The 16,504-nt window shown below is 44.2% G+C and overlaps 1 protein-coding gene across 4 annotated transcripts in view; it reads right to left on the bottom strand.

Annotated features, from left to right (window-relative positions):
• Nucleotides 1-16,504, bottom strand: part of LOC122939055 (dentin sialophosphoprotein-like) — a 90,180-nt gene that overhangs the window by 27,383 nt on the left and 46,293 nt on the right. For all 4 annotated transcript variants that reach the window (XM_044294999.1, XM_044295001.1, XM_044295002.1 and 1 more), the window contains 3 exons: nucleotides 11,077-11,193; nucleotides 9,723-9,845; nucleotides 2,612-2,651 (listed from right to left, as the gene is read on the bottom strand). In XM_044294999.1, the coding sequence (XP_044150934.1) occupies nucleotides 2,612-2,651; nucleotides 9,723-9,845; nucleotides 11,077-11,193 (280 nt within the window). The remainder of the gene's footprint in view (nucleotides 1-2,611; nucleotides 2,652-9,722; nucleotides 9,846-11,076; nucleotides 11,194-16,504) is intronic.

Raw genomic sequence — 16,504 nt, 5'->3', positions numbered from 1 at the left:
GGGGGGGGCAACATGAGAGGCAATGGGGGGGGGCAACATGAGAGGCAATGGGGGGGGGGCAACATGAGAGGCAATGGGGGGGGCAACATGAGAGGCAATGGGGGGGGGGGGCAACATGAGAGGCAATGGGGGGGGGGGGGCAACATGAGGCAATTGGGGGGGGCAACATGAGGCAATTGGGGGGGCAACATGAGGCAATTGGGGGGGGCAACATGAGAGGCAATTGGGGGGGCAACATGAGGCAATTGGGGGGGCAACATGAGAGGCAATTGGGGGGGCAACATGAGAGGCAATTGGGGGGGCAACATGAGAGGCAAATGGGGGGGGCAACATGAGAGGCAATGGGGGGGGCAACATGAGAGGCAATGGGGGGGGCAACATGAGAGGCAATGGGGGGGGCAACATAGAGGCAATGGGGGGGGCAACATAGAGGCAATGGGGGGGGGCAACATGAGAGGCAATGGGGGGGCAACATGAGAGGCAATGGGGGGGCAACATGAGAGGCAATGGGGGGGGCAACATGAGAGGCAATGGGGGGGGGGCAACATGAGAGGCAATGGGGGGGGCAACATGAGAGGCAATGGGGGGGGCAACATGAGAGGCAATGGGGGGGGGGCAACATGAGAGGCAATGGGGGGGGGCAACATGAGAGGCAATGGGGGGGGGCAACATGAGAGGCAATGGGGGGGGGCAACATGAGAGGCAATGGGGGGGGCAACATGAGAGGCAATGGGGGGGGCAACATGAGAGGCAATGGGGGGGGGCAACATGAGAGGCAATGGGGGGGGGGCAACATGAGAGGCAATGGGGGGGGGGCAACATGAGGCAATTGGGGGGGGCAACATGAGGCAATTGGGGGGCAACATGAGGCAATTGGGGGGGCAACATGAGAGGCAATTGGGGGGGCAACATGAGAGGCAATTGGGGGGGCAACATGAGAGGCAATTGGGGGGGCAACATGAGAGGCAATTGGGGGGGCAACATGAGAGGCAAATGGGGGGGGCAACATGAGAGGCAATGGGGGGGGCAACATGAGAGGCAATGGGGGGGGCAACATAGAGGCAATGGGGGGGGCAACATAGAGGCAATGGGGGGGGCAACATGAGAGGCAATGGGGGGGGCAACATGAGAGGCAATGGGGGGGGCAACATGAGAGGCAATGGGGGGGGCAACATGAGAGGCAATGGGGGGGGGCAACATGAGAGGCAATGGGGGGGGGGCAACATGAGAGGCAATGGGGGGGGCAACATGAGAGGCAATGGGGGGGGCAACATGAGAGGCAATGGGGGGGGGGCAACATGAGAGGCAATGGGGGGGGGGCAACATGAGAGGCAATGGGGGGGGGCAACATGAGAGGCAATGGGGGGGGGCAACATGAGAGGCAATGGGGGGGGGGCAACATGAGAGGCAATGGGGGGGGGCAACATGAGAGGCAATGGGGGGGCAACATGAGAGGCAATGGGGGGGCAACATGACAGGCAATGGGGGGGCAACATGACAGGCAATGGGGGGGGCAACATGACAGGCTATGGGGGGGGGGCAACATGACAGGCTATGGGGGGGGGGCAACATGACAGGCTATGGGGGGGCAACATGACAGGCAATGGGGGGGCAACATGACAGGCAATGGGGGGGCAATATGAGAGGCAATGGCGGCTGATATGAGGTCTGATTGGGGGTCACTCACATGACTTGTTGGGGTCTTATTAACATTGGGGGTCTGATTAGCTGAGGTCTGATCTGAGGTTTAATGGAAAATATTTTTTTCTTATTGTCCTCCTCTAAAACCTAGGTGCGTCTTATAGGGCGAATATTACGGTACCTCAAAATTTGATTTTAGAATAATTTTAAAAATATCCCATTTTGTGGCTGTATTTTTATTTTTGAGGACTCTGTCCCAGTTAGTTAGGCCTATGGCCTCTCTTAGTTGGCTAAAGTTTGCTTTTTTGAAATTTAGTATTTTTGTCCCTCCTTTTGAATGACAATTGGAATGTTATTACTTTATGGTCACCATTTCCCAGGAGTCCCCCAACCTGCACATCTGTTGTTCTATCAGGTCTATTGGTCAATACAGAATCCACAATAGGTTCCAAACGAAGCCTCCAATGCAAATGTGAACAAATCTGAAAATGATATCCAATCAAAGCAATGCGCAGTGATCTAAACAGAGCAGCTGCCCAAATCTCTCTGGTAGCCTGCAACAACATATTCATTTAACTCCCAGAGCGCTGCCTAGACTAGGCACAAATACATAGTGTAAAGACATGCTTTCAAGCCTCTGCATGTAAATAAGCATGTTCTTATTCACCTACAGGAAACTAAAAGCTTAAAATGATGGTGGGAAATTGTGTAATTAATCTAATTTACATAAAACCAGAACACCTGTTAAAAAGCGCAGTGTTCTGATAATGACACTTTTTTTATGCTGGTTAGATAAGAAACAGACTGATATATAAATACGCTTAAAATAAGTAAAATAAAAATATTTCTTAGGTTCCTAAGTGAACACTAAAATGATATCCAGAACTAGAGCTACCCCATAAGGTTGCATTTTATCCACAAAAACTCAATTGCAATGTAAAAATAAAAAGATAAAAAGAAACTGATTTACCTGGTGGATTCCTTAGATGTGATGTGAACAGATTCCGCCTCTGCCAAACACAAAGCAAAAAAGGGTCATTCACTACAGTCATACATGTATGGACATAGCTTCTCAACAAGGCAATGTGCCACATACTCCACAAACACCCTCCACACTGAATGCAAGCATATATGACTCCAGGAATGCCCATATACAGACTACTAGTTGCAGAGTACAGATAGTTGCCACAGACAATAGAAGACTTCACAATTCCCACCACAGCCATTTTTTGTATTTGTTTATTTTTCTCTGCCATCCAAAAGTCATAACTTTTTCACTTTTCTGTTCACATAGCCATATTTGGGCCTGTTCTAGCGCAGGGAAAGTTATACTTTCTAAAGTTACTATTCAATATTCCATACAGTATACTGGGACACTGGGAGAATATATTGGCAGTTTATGGAGACACCATTTTATTTTTTCTTTCCTGCCTTCCAAGAGCCATAATTGTTTTCCTTTTTGTTTTGTGTCCTTTTTTTCTCTTTTTTTTTTGTTTTGTTTTTAAAGCAGAAAACATAAGTCAGTATGAAAAAGGAAGCCTATTCTGAAGAGAAAGGATTACGTCTAACTGCATTTTTCTAATATACTTTATTAGAGAAAATAGGATTTTTGTGACTAACCTGTAAAATCCATTTCTCACTGAGTACATTGGAGCCACAGGAGACTGGTTATAGCTGCTTCCATTAGGAGGCAACACTTAAGTGAAGAAAAAGTGCTAGCTTCTCCCCTCACAGACACTGAGCTAATGAGGTTGTGACAAGCAGTAGGAGCAGCCAGGTGAAGCCAACAGAAAATAAACCAGTGAAAACTCCAGACGGGTCATATCCGCAAACAGGGAAACCTATCCTGAGAACAAGGAAAAATAAGTAGATTAATTTCTCATTAATTCATTGAGAAAAGGATTGTACAGGCGAGTCACAAAAAAAAATCTTTGTTTCTTGCTTGTGCCATTGTGGGGGAAGGGAAGTTAACAAGAGACCATGGAATGTTCCAAAGCAGTCCGGGGTCAGGAGAGGAGCAGAACCCAGCAAACGTGGATTCCATGAGGAACATGCCATAAATCACAAAAATAAAAATGGAGTAACAGGGTCTAACATCCCAGAAGAGTGGCTCTGAACCCGGCATGGAAGGAGGGAAGACAAGTCACACAAGTGGAACAGCAGAACTCAGATCATGCCCCAGTCTGAGTGGGGGTCAAACAGCTTGCCCCAACAGATATCTGTCGAATGACAGCCCAAATGACCAAGCCACCAACCAGAGAAAGGACTGTAGTAGAGTTTGCAAAAAAAAATGAAAGACAGACAGTGATGGAACCCCGATAGACAACATCACAGGGAATAATTCACCCGCCAGGGGGGAGACTTGTTTAAAACCCCAGAACCAACCCCACTGGCAAAATAAAAATGCTTTATATCCATCTATCTAAACCTGGAATATCATGAATAGGATTAGAAAATCTCTCTATACCCTAAGCAAGGTGAACATGAGGACTAACCAAAATCGCTGAAAGGAAGTCCAGTGGGAATCCCAGGGAGAATGGAGCCTGCACATGAGGCATTACTGGTAGTTGTCTCGCAGATCACCAGAGATAGAAGTGCTGCAGATTATCCCTCCAACCATAGCGGAGATAGGACTGCAGAAAAAAAATTACACGCTGGTGGGCTGCTGGAAGACACTTCAGCTTTAATAGTGCTGGGTGCACTAAAAATAGGAACAGGAGAAGAAGCAACAGGGTGATCTCCAGGGGGACTGCAGAATAGACACAGCAGGCCAAAGCAGAGGATTGCCATAACTGTGGGCATCAGCCTCTGGAGGACAATACAAACAAACAGAGTAGGTTGTAGTTCAAAAGGCAACCTGCAGACAAATACATTGAAGAAAAACTGATGCAATGTTGCTGAAAAGGGAGGAGCCTGCATACAAGCAAAAGATGTACAGGAAAGGCCAGATGGGCATGACCGGAATAATCTGCTAACCTCAAGTTTGAGGAAATAAGATGAAGGACCGCTTGAAGACCTGAAAAACTGAGACCTAATAAAGCCCCTTTTACCCCCCAGAGGTGGACTAACATGCCTCAAGGACCTGGATCTGTGCTATGCGACATATTTAGGAAAAGAAAAAGAAAACTTGGTGCTGGGAACTCAGTTACGTTTAGGACCAAGGACAGAGGGGGTATACATTCTTCAGAGAGATTCAGTGAAAGGGGTAGAGGATTCTGAATGGATAGGAGAGGAATATATGTGCAGACAGCAGTGGGACAACAGCTGGACTGTCAGGTAAGCCCATCAAAGAAAATATAGGAAAAGCATTGCTAGAGCCAAGTGACACGACTACTGCAAGGATGGCCTGTATACAGAGGCGTCATAACAGCCTCTTATCAGCAAAAAGGCAGACAGAAAATGTCCAAATGTTCTGGAGGGGGAGAAGCATGTAGATAGACTGACAGATTGTGCCCAGGACGATACCAAGGAGAAAGCAGGAGCTAAGGGTGTCGCAATCCCAAATATAGCATCTGCCAAGAGCTCAAGACTCCATACAGATAATAGAGTAGTGTGGGACAATTATAAAGCCATGGAAGAGACAGCAGCTAGTGGCAGTTCTGGTACACCAAAAACGTAATAAGTGTGATCCAGGCAGATAGATCATCCAACCATGGACCGTACACGTAACGCTGATATATGAGAAAGAGAAAAAGAAAAAGGGAAAAAGAAAAAAAAAGAGAGAAAACAAGACAACTACTCTAATGACTAGACCACATAACTGCCCAGCGTGCATCAGGGACTGAGCTCAGTCATTGGTGCGGTAACAAGCGACTGCATATGGAAGCGGAAATGCCTCCATCCGATGCAAATAAGTAGTATCTATGCTCGACAGATATGGCCTCATAACTGCACGACTATGCCACACTGACAGTGGTAAACAGCACTGAGCAGAATCTGGCAAAGCAGAGGAGACTCGCCACATACAACCAACTGCTCCTCCAATAAAGGGGATACTGCTGTATGGTACATGAAGGGACTGTGTGGACTGACAAACAAAATATTGAGATGGCGCAAGAATGCCGCTTACTGAGGATAGAAAGCAACTGTCTAGGTATATGCCAAAGCTCTCTAAGTTTTCCAGATAGTGCCTCTAGCAAGAGCACAATCCCACTGTAAACTGAAAGATAAATGTATGCCCTGGGTAATGTCAGCATCCGGGAATAGTTGCAACAATCTACCTATTGGAGAGTAAGGGCCATCTAGTGTATAACCAGTAACTGAAAGTGGTGTGTTGGCTGGTCAAAAAGCAGAATGTCATAGGCTTGACCGAAACAGATTCTGATACTAGTGTGGGAATTCCATCCTAAAAGTAAGTAATGCAGCTGTCTGAAGCACATCAGTACAATATACACTACGTGCAGAATTATTAGGCAAATGAGTATTTTGACCACATCATCCTCTTTATGCATGTTGTCTTACTCCAAGCTGTATAGGCTCGAAAGCCTACTACCAATTAAGCATATTAGGTGATGTGCATCTCTGTAATGAGAAGGGGTGTGGTCTAATGACATCAACACCCTATATCAGGTGTGCATAATTATTAGGCAACTTCCTTTCCTTTGGCAAAATGGGTCAAAAGAAGGACTTGACAGGCTCAGAAAAGTCAAAAATAGTGAGATATCTTGCAGAGGGATGCAGCACTCTTAAAATTGCAAAGCTTCTGAAGCGTGATCATCGAACAATCAAGCGTTTCATTCAAAATAGTCAACAGGGTCGCAAGAAGCGTGTGGAAAAACCAAGGTGCAAAATAACTGCCCATGAACTGAGAAAAGTCAAGCGTGCAGCTGCCAAGATGCCACTTGCCACCAGTTTGGCCATATTTCAGAGCTGCAACATCACTGGAGTGCCCAAAAGCACAAGGTGTGCAATACTCAGAGACATGGCCAAGGTAAGAAAGGCTGAAAGACGACCACCACTGAACAAGACACACAAGCTGAAACGTCAAGACTGGGCCAAGAAATATCTCAAGACTGATTTTTCTAAGGTTTTATGGACTGATGAAATGAGAGTGAGTCTTGATGGGCCAGATGGCTGGATTGGTAAAGGGCAGAGAGCTCCAGTCCGACTCAGACGCCAGCAAGGTGGAGGTGGAGTACTGGTTTGGGCTGGTATCATCAAAGATGAGCTTGTGGGGCCTTTTTGGGTTGAGGATGGAGTCAAGCTCAACTCCCAGTCCTACTGCCAGTTTCTGGAAGACACCTTCTTCAAGCAGTGGTACAGGAAGAAGTCTGCAAGGTAAGAAAAACATGATTTTCATGCAGGACAATGCTCCATCACACGCGTCCAAGTACTCCACAACGTGGCTGGCAAGAAAGGGTATAAAAGAAGAAAATCTAATGACATGGCCTCTTTGTTCACCTGATCTGAACCCCATTGAGAACCTGTGGTCCATCATCAAATGTGAGATTTACAAGGAGGGAAAAAAGTACACCTCTCTGAAAAGTGTCTGGGAGGCTGTGGTTGCTGCTGCACGCAATGTTGATGGTGAACAGATCAAAACACTGACAGAATCCATGGATGGCAGGCTTTTGAGTGTCCTTGCAAAGAAAGGTGGCTATATTGGTCACTGATTTGTTTTTGTTTTGTTTTTGAATGTCAGAAATGAATATTTGTGAATGTTGAGATGTTATATTGGTTTCACTGGTAAAAATAAATAATTAAAATGGGTATATATTTGTTTTTTGTTAAGTTGCCTAATAATTATGCACAGTAATAGTCACCTGCACACACAGATATCCCCCTAAAATAGCTAAAACTAAAAACAAACTAAAAACTACTTCCAAAAATATTCAGCTTTAATATTAATGAGTTTTTTGGGTTCATTGAGAACATGGTTGTTGTTCAATAATAAAATTAATCCTCAAAAATACAACTTGCCTAATAATTCTGCACTCCCTGTATGGTTGTTAAATACAGCAACTAGCATAGGGCAATTATTCCACCCTGTAAATGGCCTGAAGCACCTCAGAAGTACGTGGGCTATCCAGTGCCGCAGTAAGGGGATGATGCCAGTATTCTAGCACTTTAAGTGAAAGATGACGCTGTCTGGGATGCACAAGAACTACACAGGCTTGCCAAGTACAGAAGAAAACTTAGAGGACCTTTCATGTGTTTTTATTAATTTAGATAAATACATTTACTTGTGGGGTACCTCCTGCTGATGCCATCCTGCCTGATTTTTTATTTATTTTTTAAATACTGCTTCTGCGCCCCCCTGTATTTTTCGCACTCAGTATGCCAATACTGCGCAAAGGTACAGGGAAGAGGAGACGCCAGGGCTTCTCAATGGGCGTTTCCTTCTCCCTGGCTGTGCTGCAATCCAATCACAGTGGATAGTGTCAGCTTTTTTTTTTTCCTGGCTGTGATGCTCTCCACTGTGATTGGATCGCGGCACAGCCAGGGGAAAGGAGACGCCCATTAAGAAACCCTGGCATCTCCTCCTCCCTCTACTGATGCTGAGTATTAGCATACTGGATAGGGGGATCAACAGGATAGGGGATAACTATTCAATTGTAGGGGTCTTACTGCTGGGACTCCCACTGATCACGAGAACAGGGGCCCCATATCCCCTGCAGCTACCCTAGAAATGAACGTGGCCAGTTGCACACGCGTGTGGCCGCTCCATTCATTTCTGTGGGAGTTCAAGAGATAGCGGAGCGCTGTACTGGGCTATCTCTGGAACTTCCTCAGAAATAAACAAACAGAGGTTACACACATGTGTAACCAGCTACCCTGTTGATTTCAGGGGGGCTGCAGGAGATACGATGCCCTCATTCTTGTGATCGGTTGAAGTCCCAGCGGTAGGACCCTACAAACTAATAGTTATCCCCTATCCAGTGACTTCTATTAACTGGAATATCCCTTTAAAAGCTTACAAATTATTGAAACCTATTCTAAATGTGACTAAATTAAACTTTGTAATATGCTTTTATGAAGTGTATGTGTGTATATATATCTATATCTATATCTATAGATAGAGAGATAGAGTTTTTTATTTATTTTTTTTCTGAGCAAAATAGACCCCTGATGTTCAGGCGCCTATTATGCTTTAGAATCTGTACTGCTGTACAACGCTGTGCACGGAAGTACAGATTTACCAAGGCTGTACCGAGTGCTGTACAGTCAAGAGCTCAATAGCACATGGCTGCTCCTGCCTGTACCAGTGCTGCATTAGTAGAGTGGCACAAGCAGCAGGAGCAAAGTGCTATGGAGGTCCTGCCCTGCACTCTATCCTGTACAGATATGTTATGCAGGCTTCCCCTCTGTTCCCTGTTAGCTACAGAGAGCAGGGGAGAAGAATGGGACTACCAGAACTTACAACCTATAATACATATATAGGACATAGCACCTACTGTTAGTGCTAAGCACTGCCTGTCTCTTCCCTGCACTCAGTAACTAACAGTCTTCTGCATTCAGTACACTGCTAAAGAGTGACTCTCCTTAGCAATGTTCCGTTAAAGGGCTGCCAAGAAGACTCTTTACACTCTATTCTAGTAAAAATAAACATTTCCCTAATAAAATATATTATAAAAAAAAGCTTCATATTGCTGTCCCTACACTACATTAAAAATAAACCACAATGTCAGTTACACTTTAAAGAGAGCCTGTCACCTCTCCTGATATGTCTGTTTTAGTAACTACTTGTAATCCCCATGAAATAATTCTGGAGTATTTATGCTCATCATTGTTGTGATGCTCCTTTATTATTTCTACTAGATGTTTATGAATACATTTCCAGAAATCTAGAATAAAGCTGTAATTGAGTGTTACTAGTTGAGGGTGTGTCTATGAACAGTCTGACACCAACTCAGTCAGTTCTGCTAGTGTCAGACTGTGCAGGGTAGTTACTACAGATTTATCAAGAGGGGTGACAAGGTCCTCTTTAAATGCTTTCCTTCCTCTCTCTACTGGGATCTGTCATGTTTTTGACAAGTATTAAAAAAAGATAAATAATCGATTGTGCAGACAAAAAGGCCCATTTTATACTCTTCAAGTTCTACCAAATAGACCTCGACCAATGAAAACACTATATAATCTACCTGGGGCAGAGTTTGAAGAGGAGCCGCTGGATACTGGAGACATTGGTGGTGCAGTCTGATCATCCTCGGGCTTTTCTGTTCTAGTTTTCTTCTTCGGGGTTAGATGTGACGTTTTTATGGTAGCTGAAGAAAATAATCTTATCAATGTTTCCACCACACTGTATTTGAGATGAAAAAACTGTTTATATCAGTATATCACATTGGTAGGAGTAATATGGGACAAAACTGAATATTATTTCTGATCATGATCAATTCAATCTTCATGTCCTTTTTAAATATCCCTGTGAAGGCAGGATTTTACATGTGAAATAAGGCTAAATAAAGCCAAAATATTTTCTCTCTACATTGCAACAAACACATACTCTATATGCATGCAACAGCTGGATGGTGAAGCATGCCTTTGGATGAAAAATTATAGCATTGTAATGGACATTAATGTAGGAAATGGTGTTAGCGGGAAAAGATGAATTACTGTTATGGATCGTACTACACACAACAAGACAGCAAAACGTAGATGATAAAAATAGAGAATTATTAAATGGGTTGTCAGAGTTATGTAAAAAAAAAAATACAAACACTGTAAATCTAATGGTCTGCAATATATACATAAGCTAAGCTTTAGGCATAAAAAATAAAATATTTCCTCCTTTTTCTAGTTCTGTTCTGGCCCTTTGTTGACATGCAGTTGCAGAGTGTGTAACAATTAATATTTGTGGGTGTCACTGTCAACAAAGACTGCCTTTCCTCCCTCATGCTCTACAAAGGGAGTGACAAAGTGCTGCCCTGAGGGAAATGTCTAACTGCTGGGATACTCATGTTGTTTGTGTAGGACTACAAGTCCCAGCTGTACAGTGCAATGACATTGCTGATACACACAGGATCTTCCCCCTACCTGTTCTTATGCAATGCTCTGCAGATCCCCCTCCAGTCTGTCACCTCTGTGTCTGCAGGGTAAGGAGAGAAGATCCTGTGCCCAGCATTTGTCTCTTCACTGCCTGCAGCTGCTCAGCAAAGCTTTCAACCCAGAGTCTGTGCTGCTGATGGTAGGGGTTAAACTTTGCTAAAGAATCCAGTGGTAGAGGAGACCGGCCAGACAGCCGCAGCTCCCAGTGAATAGGGGTGACCTGCTCCTTGTGTACAAAAGATCATCGGAGCAGGGAGAGAAGCTGTCAACACAGGTCTAGTGACACTCAGTGAAAAATGAGAAAGGGGCCACTGCAGATAAAGTAAGTAAATTGTAAACCCCTTACATTTGGTTAGTTAGAAACATACAAAGAACAAAACAATAACTTGGACAACCCCTTTAACTGAAAAGGAGTATGGAAGAAAACAGATGAAGTCTAGGGAATGGTACCTGGACTTGATGGGGCAGACTCTGAAGCAGATGAGTCACAAGATGCCGGGGAAGCTGGATGATCATAGTCGTCATTTGTTTCATCTAAGATAACCATATGGCTTGTGGCAATGGTGTCTATTGTTTGGAAATTGCAACCAATAAAAAAGAAAGTACAAAATAAAAAACAACATCTTACCTAAATGTAATACATTTAAATTTTTTATATTTATTACTTAAATAAAACTCATTATCATGAGCTTAAAAGCATTGTCAAATCTCTACATTTCCACAGTGAGATGGGACTAAGTGCCTACCCCAGGTGGTCAGGTTTATGGAAAATGCCCAGCAAGCCTACACTCTGCTGTTTTCAGCTCCCGGTTTATGGAACCCACACAGAGTGCTGTGCTACACAGTTTGCATAGCTCCCATTAACAAAAACAGCAGAGCACCAGCCGGCTCAGCAGTTTCCATAAAGCCCACCCACCTGGGTTCTGCGCTGAATCCAATCTCGCCATGGAAAAGGCACAATGGAACAACCTCTTCCATTAAACATAGAAAGAGCACAAAAAATATGCATACAAATATCCCAGCCCTTCGTTCATTAATTTCCTCCTCTTGCTTGAACTATTTTTTGTCACATCTCATCATGTAAGTCAGATAGCACTTAGATAGAACATAAACCATATTTATTGGAATACAATTTCTGAAATTCAGACTGCAATATATGTAGAATAACAGCTCACCCTCTGATTATGCTGGATAAGGCTACTTTCACACTAGCGCTTGATCGGATCCGTTCTGAACGGATCCGATCATATTAATGCAGGCGGAGGCTCCGTTCAGTACGGATCCGTCTGCATTAATAACTTAGAAAAAATTTGTAAGTGCGCAAGATGCCTGAGCGGATCCGTTCAGACCTTCAATGTAAAGTCAATGGGGGACGGATCCGCTTGAAGATTGAGCCATATGGTGTCATCTTCAAGCGGATCCGTTCCCATTGACTTACATTGTAAGTCTGAACGGATCCGCTCGCCTCCGCACGGCGTTCAGCTGTCTGCATTGGCCGTGCGGAGCGGAGGCTGAACGCCGCCAGACTGATGCAGTCTGAGCGGATCCGCTCCATTCAGACTGCATCAGGGCTGGACAGAGGCGCTCGGGTCCGCTCGTGAGCTCCTTCAAACGGAGCTCACGAGCGGACCGACGAACGCTAGTGTGAAAGTAGCCTAAGGTGCTCTATCTATATGACTTCACCCAGTCACAATATACAAAATTATTTAATGGGGTAGATAGGCACACTTCATCTGTAATGGCCCAGAGACTTCTGTACTCTTCAAGCTGTTTATTAAATATTCAATATTGTAAACATGCACTCTCCACTTGAAATTGATCCTATCTCAAAATACATATCCATAAAAATAAAAATATATATAATAATAAATATATATATAAAAAATACATAACCCCCCCTTAAAAAAAAAAAGTTAAAAAGCAACTATTAAAAAGAGGCAAGTAAAAAAAAAAATTATATATATATATATATAAGAATTCCGCAGCAGTAAGAAAAATGAAAAAGCTTTATTCACCAAGCATGCGACGTTTCAATCCTCTCAATGGGATTTTCCTCAAGCAAAAAAAATATAAGAAAAAGGAAAGAAAAAAAAGTGAGGCCGTATTAGACAATACGGTATCTTTAAGTTATATAGCCACCCCAATGATATTACTTAATATTGGTGGATTATGTAATGGCTGGATAATCACAGCAAAGGCTACTTTCACACTGCCGTTTCTGGGTCCGCCTGCGAGATCTGTTTCAAAGCACTCACAAGCGGCCCAAAACGGATCAGTTCAGCCCCAATGCATTCTGAATGGATAAGGATCTGTTCAGAATGCATCAGTTTGCCTCTGTTCAGCCCCATTCCGCTCTGGGGGCGGACACCAAAACGCTGTCAATGGAGACAGATCAGTTTTTACTGACACACTATGGTGCAATTGAAAACGGATCCGCCTCCCATTGACTTTCAATGTAAGTCAAAACGGATCCGTTTGCATTATCATGAACAAAAATAGGTGCATTATAGGTGCGGATCCGTCTGTGCAGATACCAGACGGATCCGCACCTAAATGCAGGTGTGAAAGTAGCCTTAGCAAGTTGGTATACTACATATGTGACAGACAACAACCTATTGATTGACTTATTCTATACAACACTGGTGGTTGTTCACACAAGTCACAATGTATAAAACATATCTATACCGCATTTTTCGCTTTATAAAAGACACACCCGATGATAAGACGCACCTAGGTTTTAGAGGAGGACAATAAGAAAAAAATATTTTTCATTAGACCTCAGATCAGGCCACCAGACACCCAATGTTAATCAGACCTCATCTGACAGCCCCAATCAGACCGCCAAATGTTAATAAGACCCTCATGCCATCTATGAGTCTCCAAAATGACCCCCCCCCCATGCCATTTAATTCTGAACACGGCTACATCCCCAGTTATAAGCAACCACATTAGGCTACTTTCACACTAGCGTTTGGGGCTCCGCTTGCGAGTTCCGTTCAAAGGCTCTCACAAGCGGCCCCGAAACGCTTCCGTCCAGTCCTAATGCATTCTGAGTGGATGCGGATCCGCTCAGAATGCATCAGTCTGGCAGCGTTCAGCCTCCGCTCAGCAGGCGGACACCTGAACGCTGCTTGCAGCGTTTGGGTGTCCGCCTGGCCGTGCGGAGGCAAACGGATCCGTCCAGACTTACAATGTAAGTCAATGGGGACGGATCCGTTTGAATATGACACACTATGGCTCCATTTTCAAACGGATCCGTCCCCCATTGACTTTCAATGTAAAGTCTGGACGGATCCGTCTGAGGCTACTTTGACACTTAGAAATTTTTTTACAATATAATGCAGACTGATCCGTTCTGAACGGAGCCACCGTCTGCATTATATGAGCGGATCCGTCTCAGACGGATCCGCTCTGAACGCAAGTGTGAAAGTAGCCTTATTTTAGTTTTTTTTTTTTTTTTTCTTCCCTCCACCTATAAGATTTCAGTTTGTTTTTCAATTGAGTTGTACAGTTTATAGGTCACATTAAAAAAGGTGGAAAAAGTTCTGAAATGATCTTCGTCTCATTATTTTACATCACAGAAACCTGACATTTTAACAGATTCACACTGAAGGCATCAAAAACTATGAATTAACACATGTGGAATTATATACTTATCAAAAGTATGAAACAACTGAAAATATGTCATATTCTAGGTTCTTCAAAGTAGCCACCTTTTGCTTTGATTCCTGCTTTGCACACTCTTGGCATTCTCTTGATGAGCTTCAAGAGGTAGGTCACCTGAAATGGTTTCACTTCACAGGTGTGCCCCGTCAGGTTTAATAAGTGGGATTTCTTGCCTCATAAATGGGGTTGGGACCATCAGTTGCGTTGTGGAGAAGTCAGGTGGATACACAGCTGATGGTCCTATTGAATAGACTGTTAGAATTTGTATTATGGCAAGAAAAAAAGCAGCTAAGTAAAGAAAAACAAGTGGCCATCATTACTTTAAGAAATGAAGGTCAGTCAGTCCGAAAAATTGGGAAAACTTTGAAAGTGTCCCCAAGTGCAGTCACAAAAACCATCAAGCGCTACAAAGAAACTGGCTGACATGCGGACCGCTCCAGGAAAGGAAGACCAAGAGTCACCTCTGCTGCGGAGGATAAGTTCATCCGAGTCACTAGCCTCAGAAATCGCAGGTTAACAGCAGCTCAGATTAGAGACCAGGTCAATGCCACACAGAGTTCTAGCAGCAGACACATCTCTAGAACAACTGTTAAGAGGAGACTGTGTGAATAAGGCCTTCACGGTAGAATATCTGCTAGGAAACCACTGCTAAGGACAGGCAACAAGGAGAAGACTTGTTTGGGCTAAAGAACACAAGGAATGGACATTAGACCAGTGGAAATCTGTGCTTTGGTCTGAGGAGTCCAAATTTGAGATCTTTGGTTCCAACCACCGTGTCTTTGTGCGACGCAGAAAAGGTGAACGCATGGACTCAACATGCCCGGTTCCCACCGTGAAGCATGGAGGAGGAGGTGTGATGGTGTGGGGGTGCTTTGCTGGTGACACTGTTGGGGATGTATTCAAAATTGAAGGCATACTGAACCAGCATGGCTACCACAGCATCTTGCAGCGGCATGCTATTCCATCTGTTTTGCGTTTAGTTGGACCATCATTTATTTTTAAACAGGACAATGACCCCAAACACACCTCCAGGCTGTGTAAGGGCTATTTGACCATGAAGGAGAGTGATGGGGTGCTGCGCCAGATGACCTGGCCTCCACAGTCACCGGACCTGAACCCAATCGAGATGGTTTGGGGTGAGCTGGACCGCAGAGTGAAGGCAAAAGGGCCAACAAGTGCTAAGCATCTCTCGGAACTCCTTCAAGACTGTTGGAAGACCATTTCAGGTGACTACCTCTTAAAGCTCATCAAGAGTGTGCAAAGCAGTAATCAAAGCAAAAGGTGGCTACTTTGAAGAACCTAGAATATGACATTTTCAGTTGTTTCATACTTTTTTTGATAAGTATATAATTCCACATGTGTTAATTCATAGTTTTTGATGCCTTCAGTGTGAATCTACAATTTTCATAGTCCTGAAAATAAAGAAAACTCTTTGAGAAGAAAAAAGCAGCTAAGTAAAGAAAAACGAGTGGCCATCATTACTTTAAAAAAATTAAGGTCAGTCAGTCCGAAAAATTGGGAAAACTTTGAAAGTGTCCCCAAGTGCAGTCACAAAAACAATCAAGCGCTACAAAGAAACTGGCTCACATGCAGACAGCCCCAGGAAAGGAAGACCAAAAGTCACCTCTGCTGCTCACCTCTGCATGCTTCCCACCGTCACTGTATGATGCAACTATAGTTGTACTTTTGAAACCAAGAAAGGACGCGGATGATTGTGGATCATATCGTCCGATATCCTTATTGAACATTGACTATAAGATCATAGCAAAGATTTTAGCCATACGACTTGGTAAGGTAGCCTGCACCTTGGTGCATCCAGATCAATCTGGGTTTTTGCCAGGTAGGTCCACCACTGATAACATTAGGAGGGTGCAAGTGGTGACCCAGATTGGGCTCCAGAGGCAAGAGAAATGGGCCTTAGCGTGTTTAGACACAGCAAAGGCATTTGACTCTGTTGAATGGCCCTATTTATTCCAAGTCCTTAAGAAATTTGGTTTCGGCCCTAAATTTATACAGTGGGTGGAAATGTTGTACAAGCACCCAAGGGCGGACATATTAGTGAATGGGATGCTCTCAGAAAGTTTTAGATTGGGACGAGGTACCAGGCAGGGGTGTCCTCTGTCACCATTACTATTCGCCTTAGCTATAGAGCCATTAGCTATGCGAATCAGGGCAGACTCGTAGTTTCATGGAACACGAATAGGGGAGCAAG

This window comes from Bufo gargarizans, chromosome 5 (assembly GCF_014858855.1).
Source record: "Bufo gargarizans isolate SCDJY-AF-19 chromosome 5, ASM1485885v1, whole genome shotgun sequence".
Lineage (NCBI taxonomy): Eukaryota > Metazoa > Chordata > Amphibia > Anura > Bufonidae > Bufo > Bufo gargarizans.
Note: the sequence above shows the minus strand (reverse complement) of the source record. Positions and strands in the feature narration are given on the sequence as shown.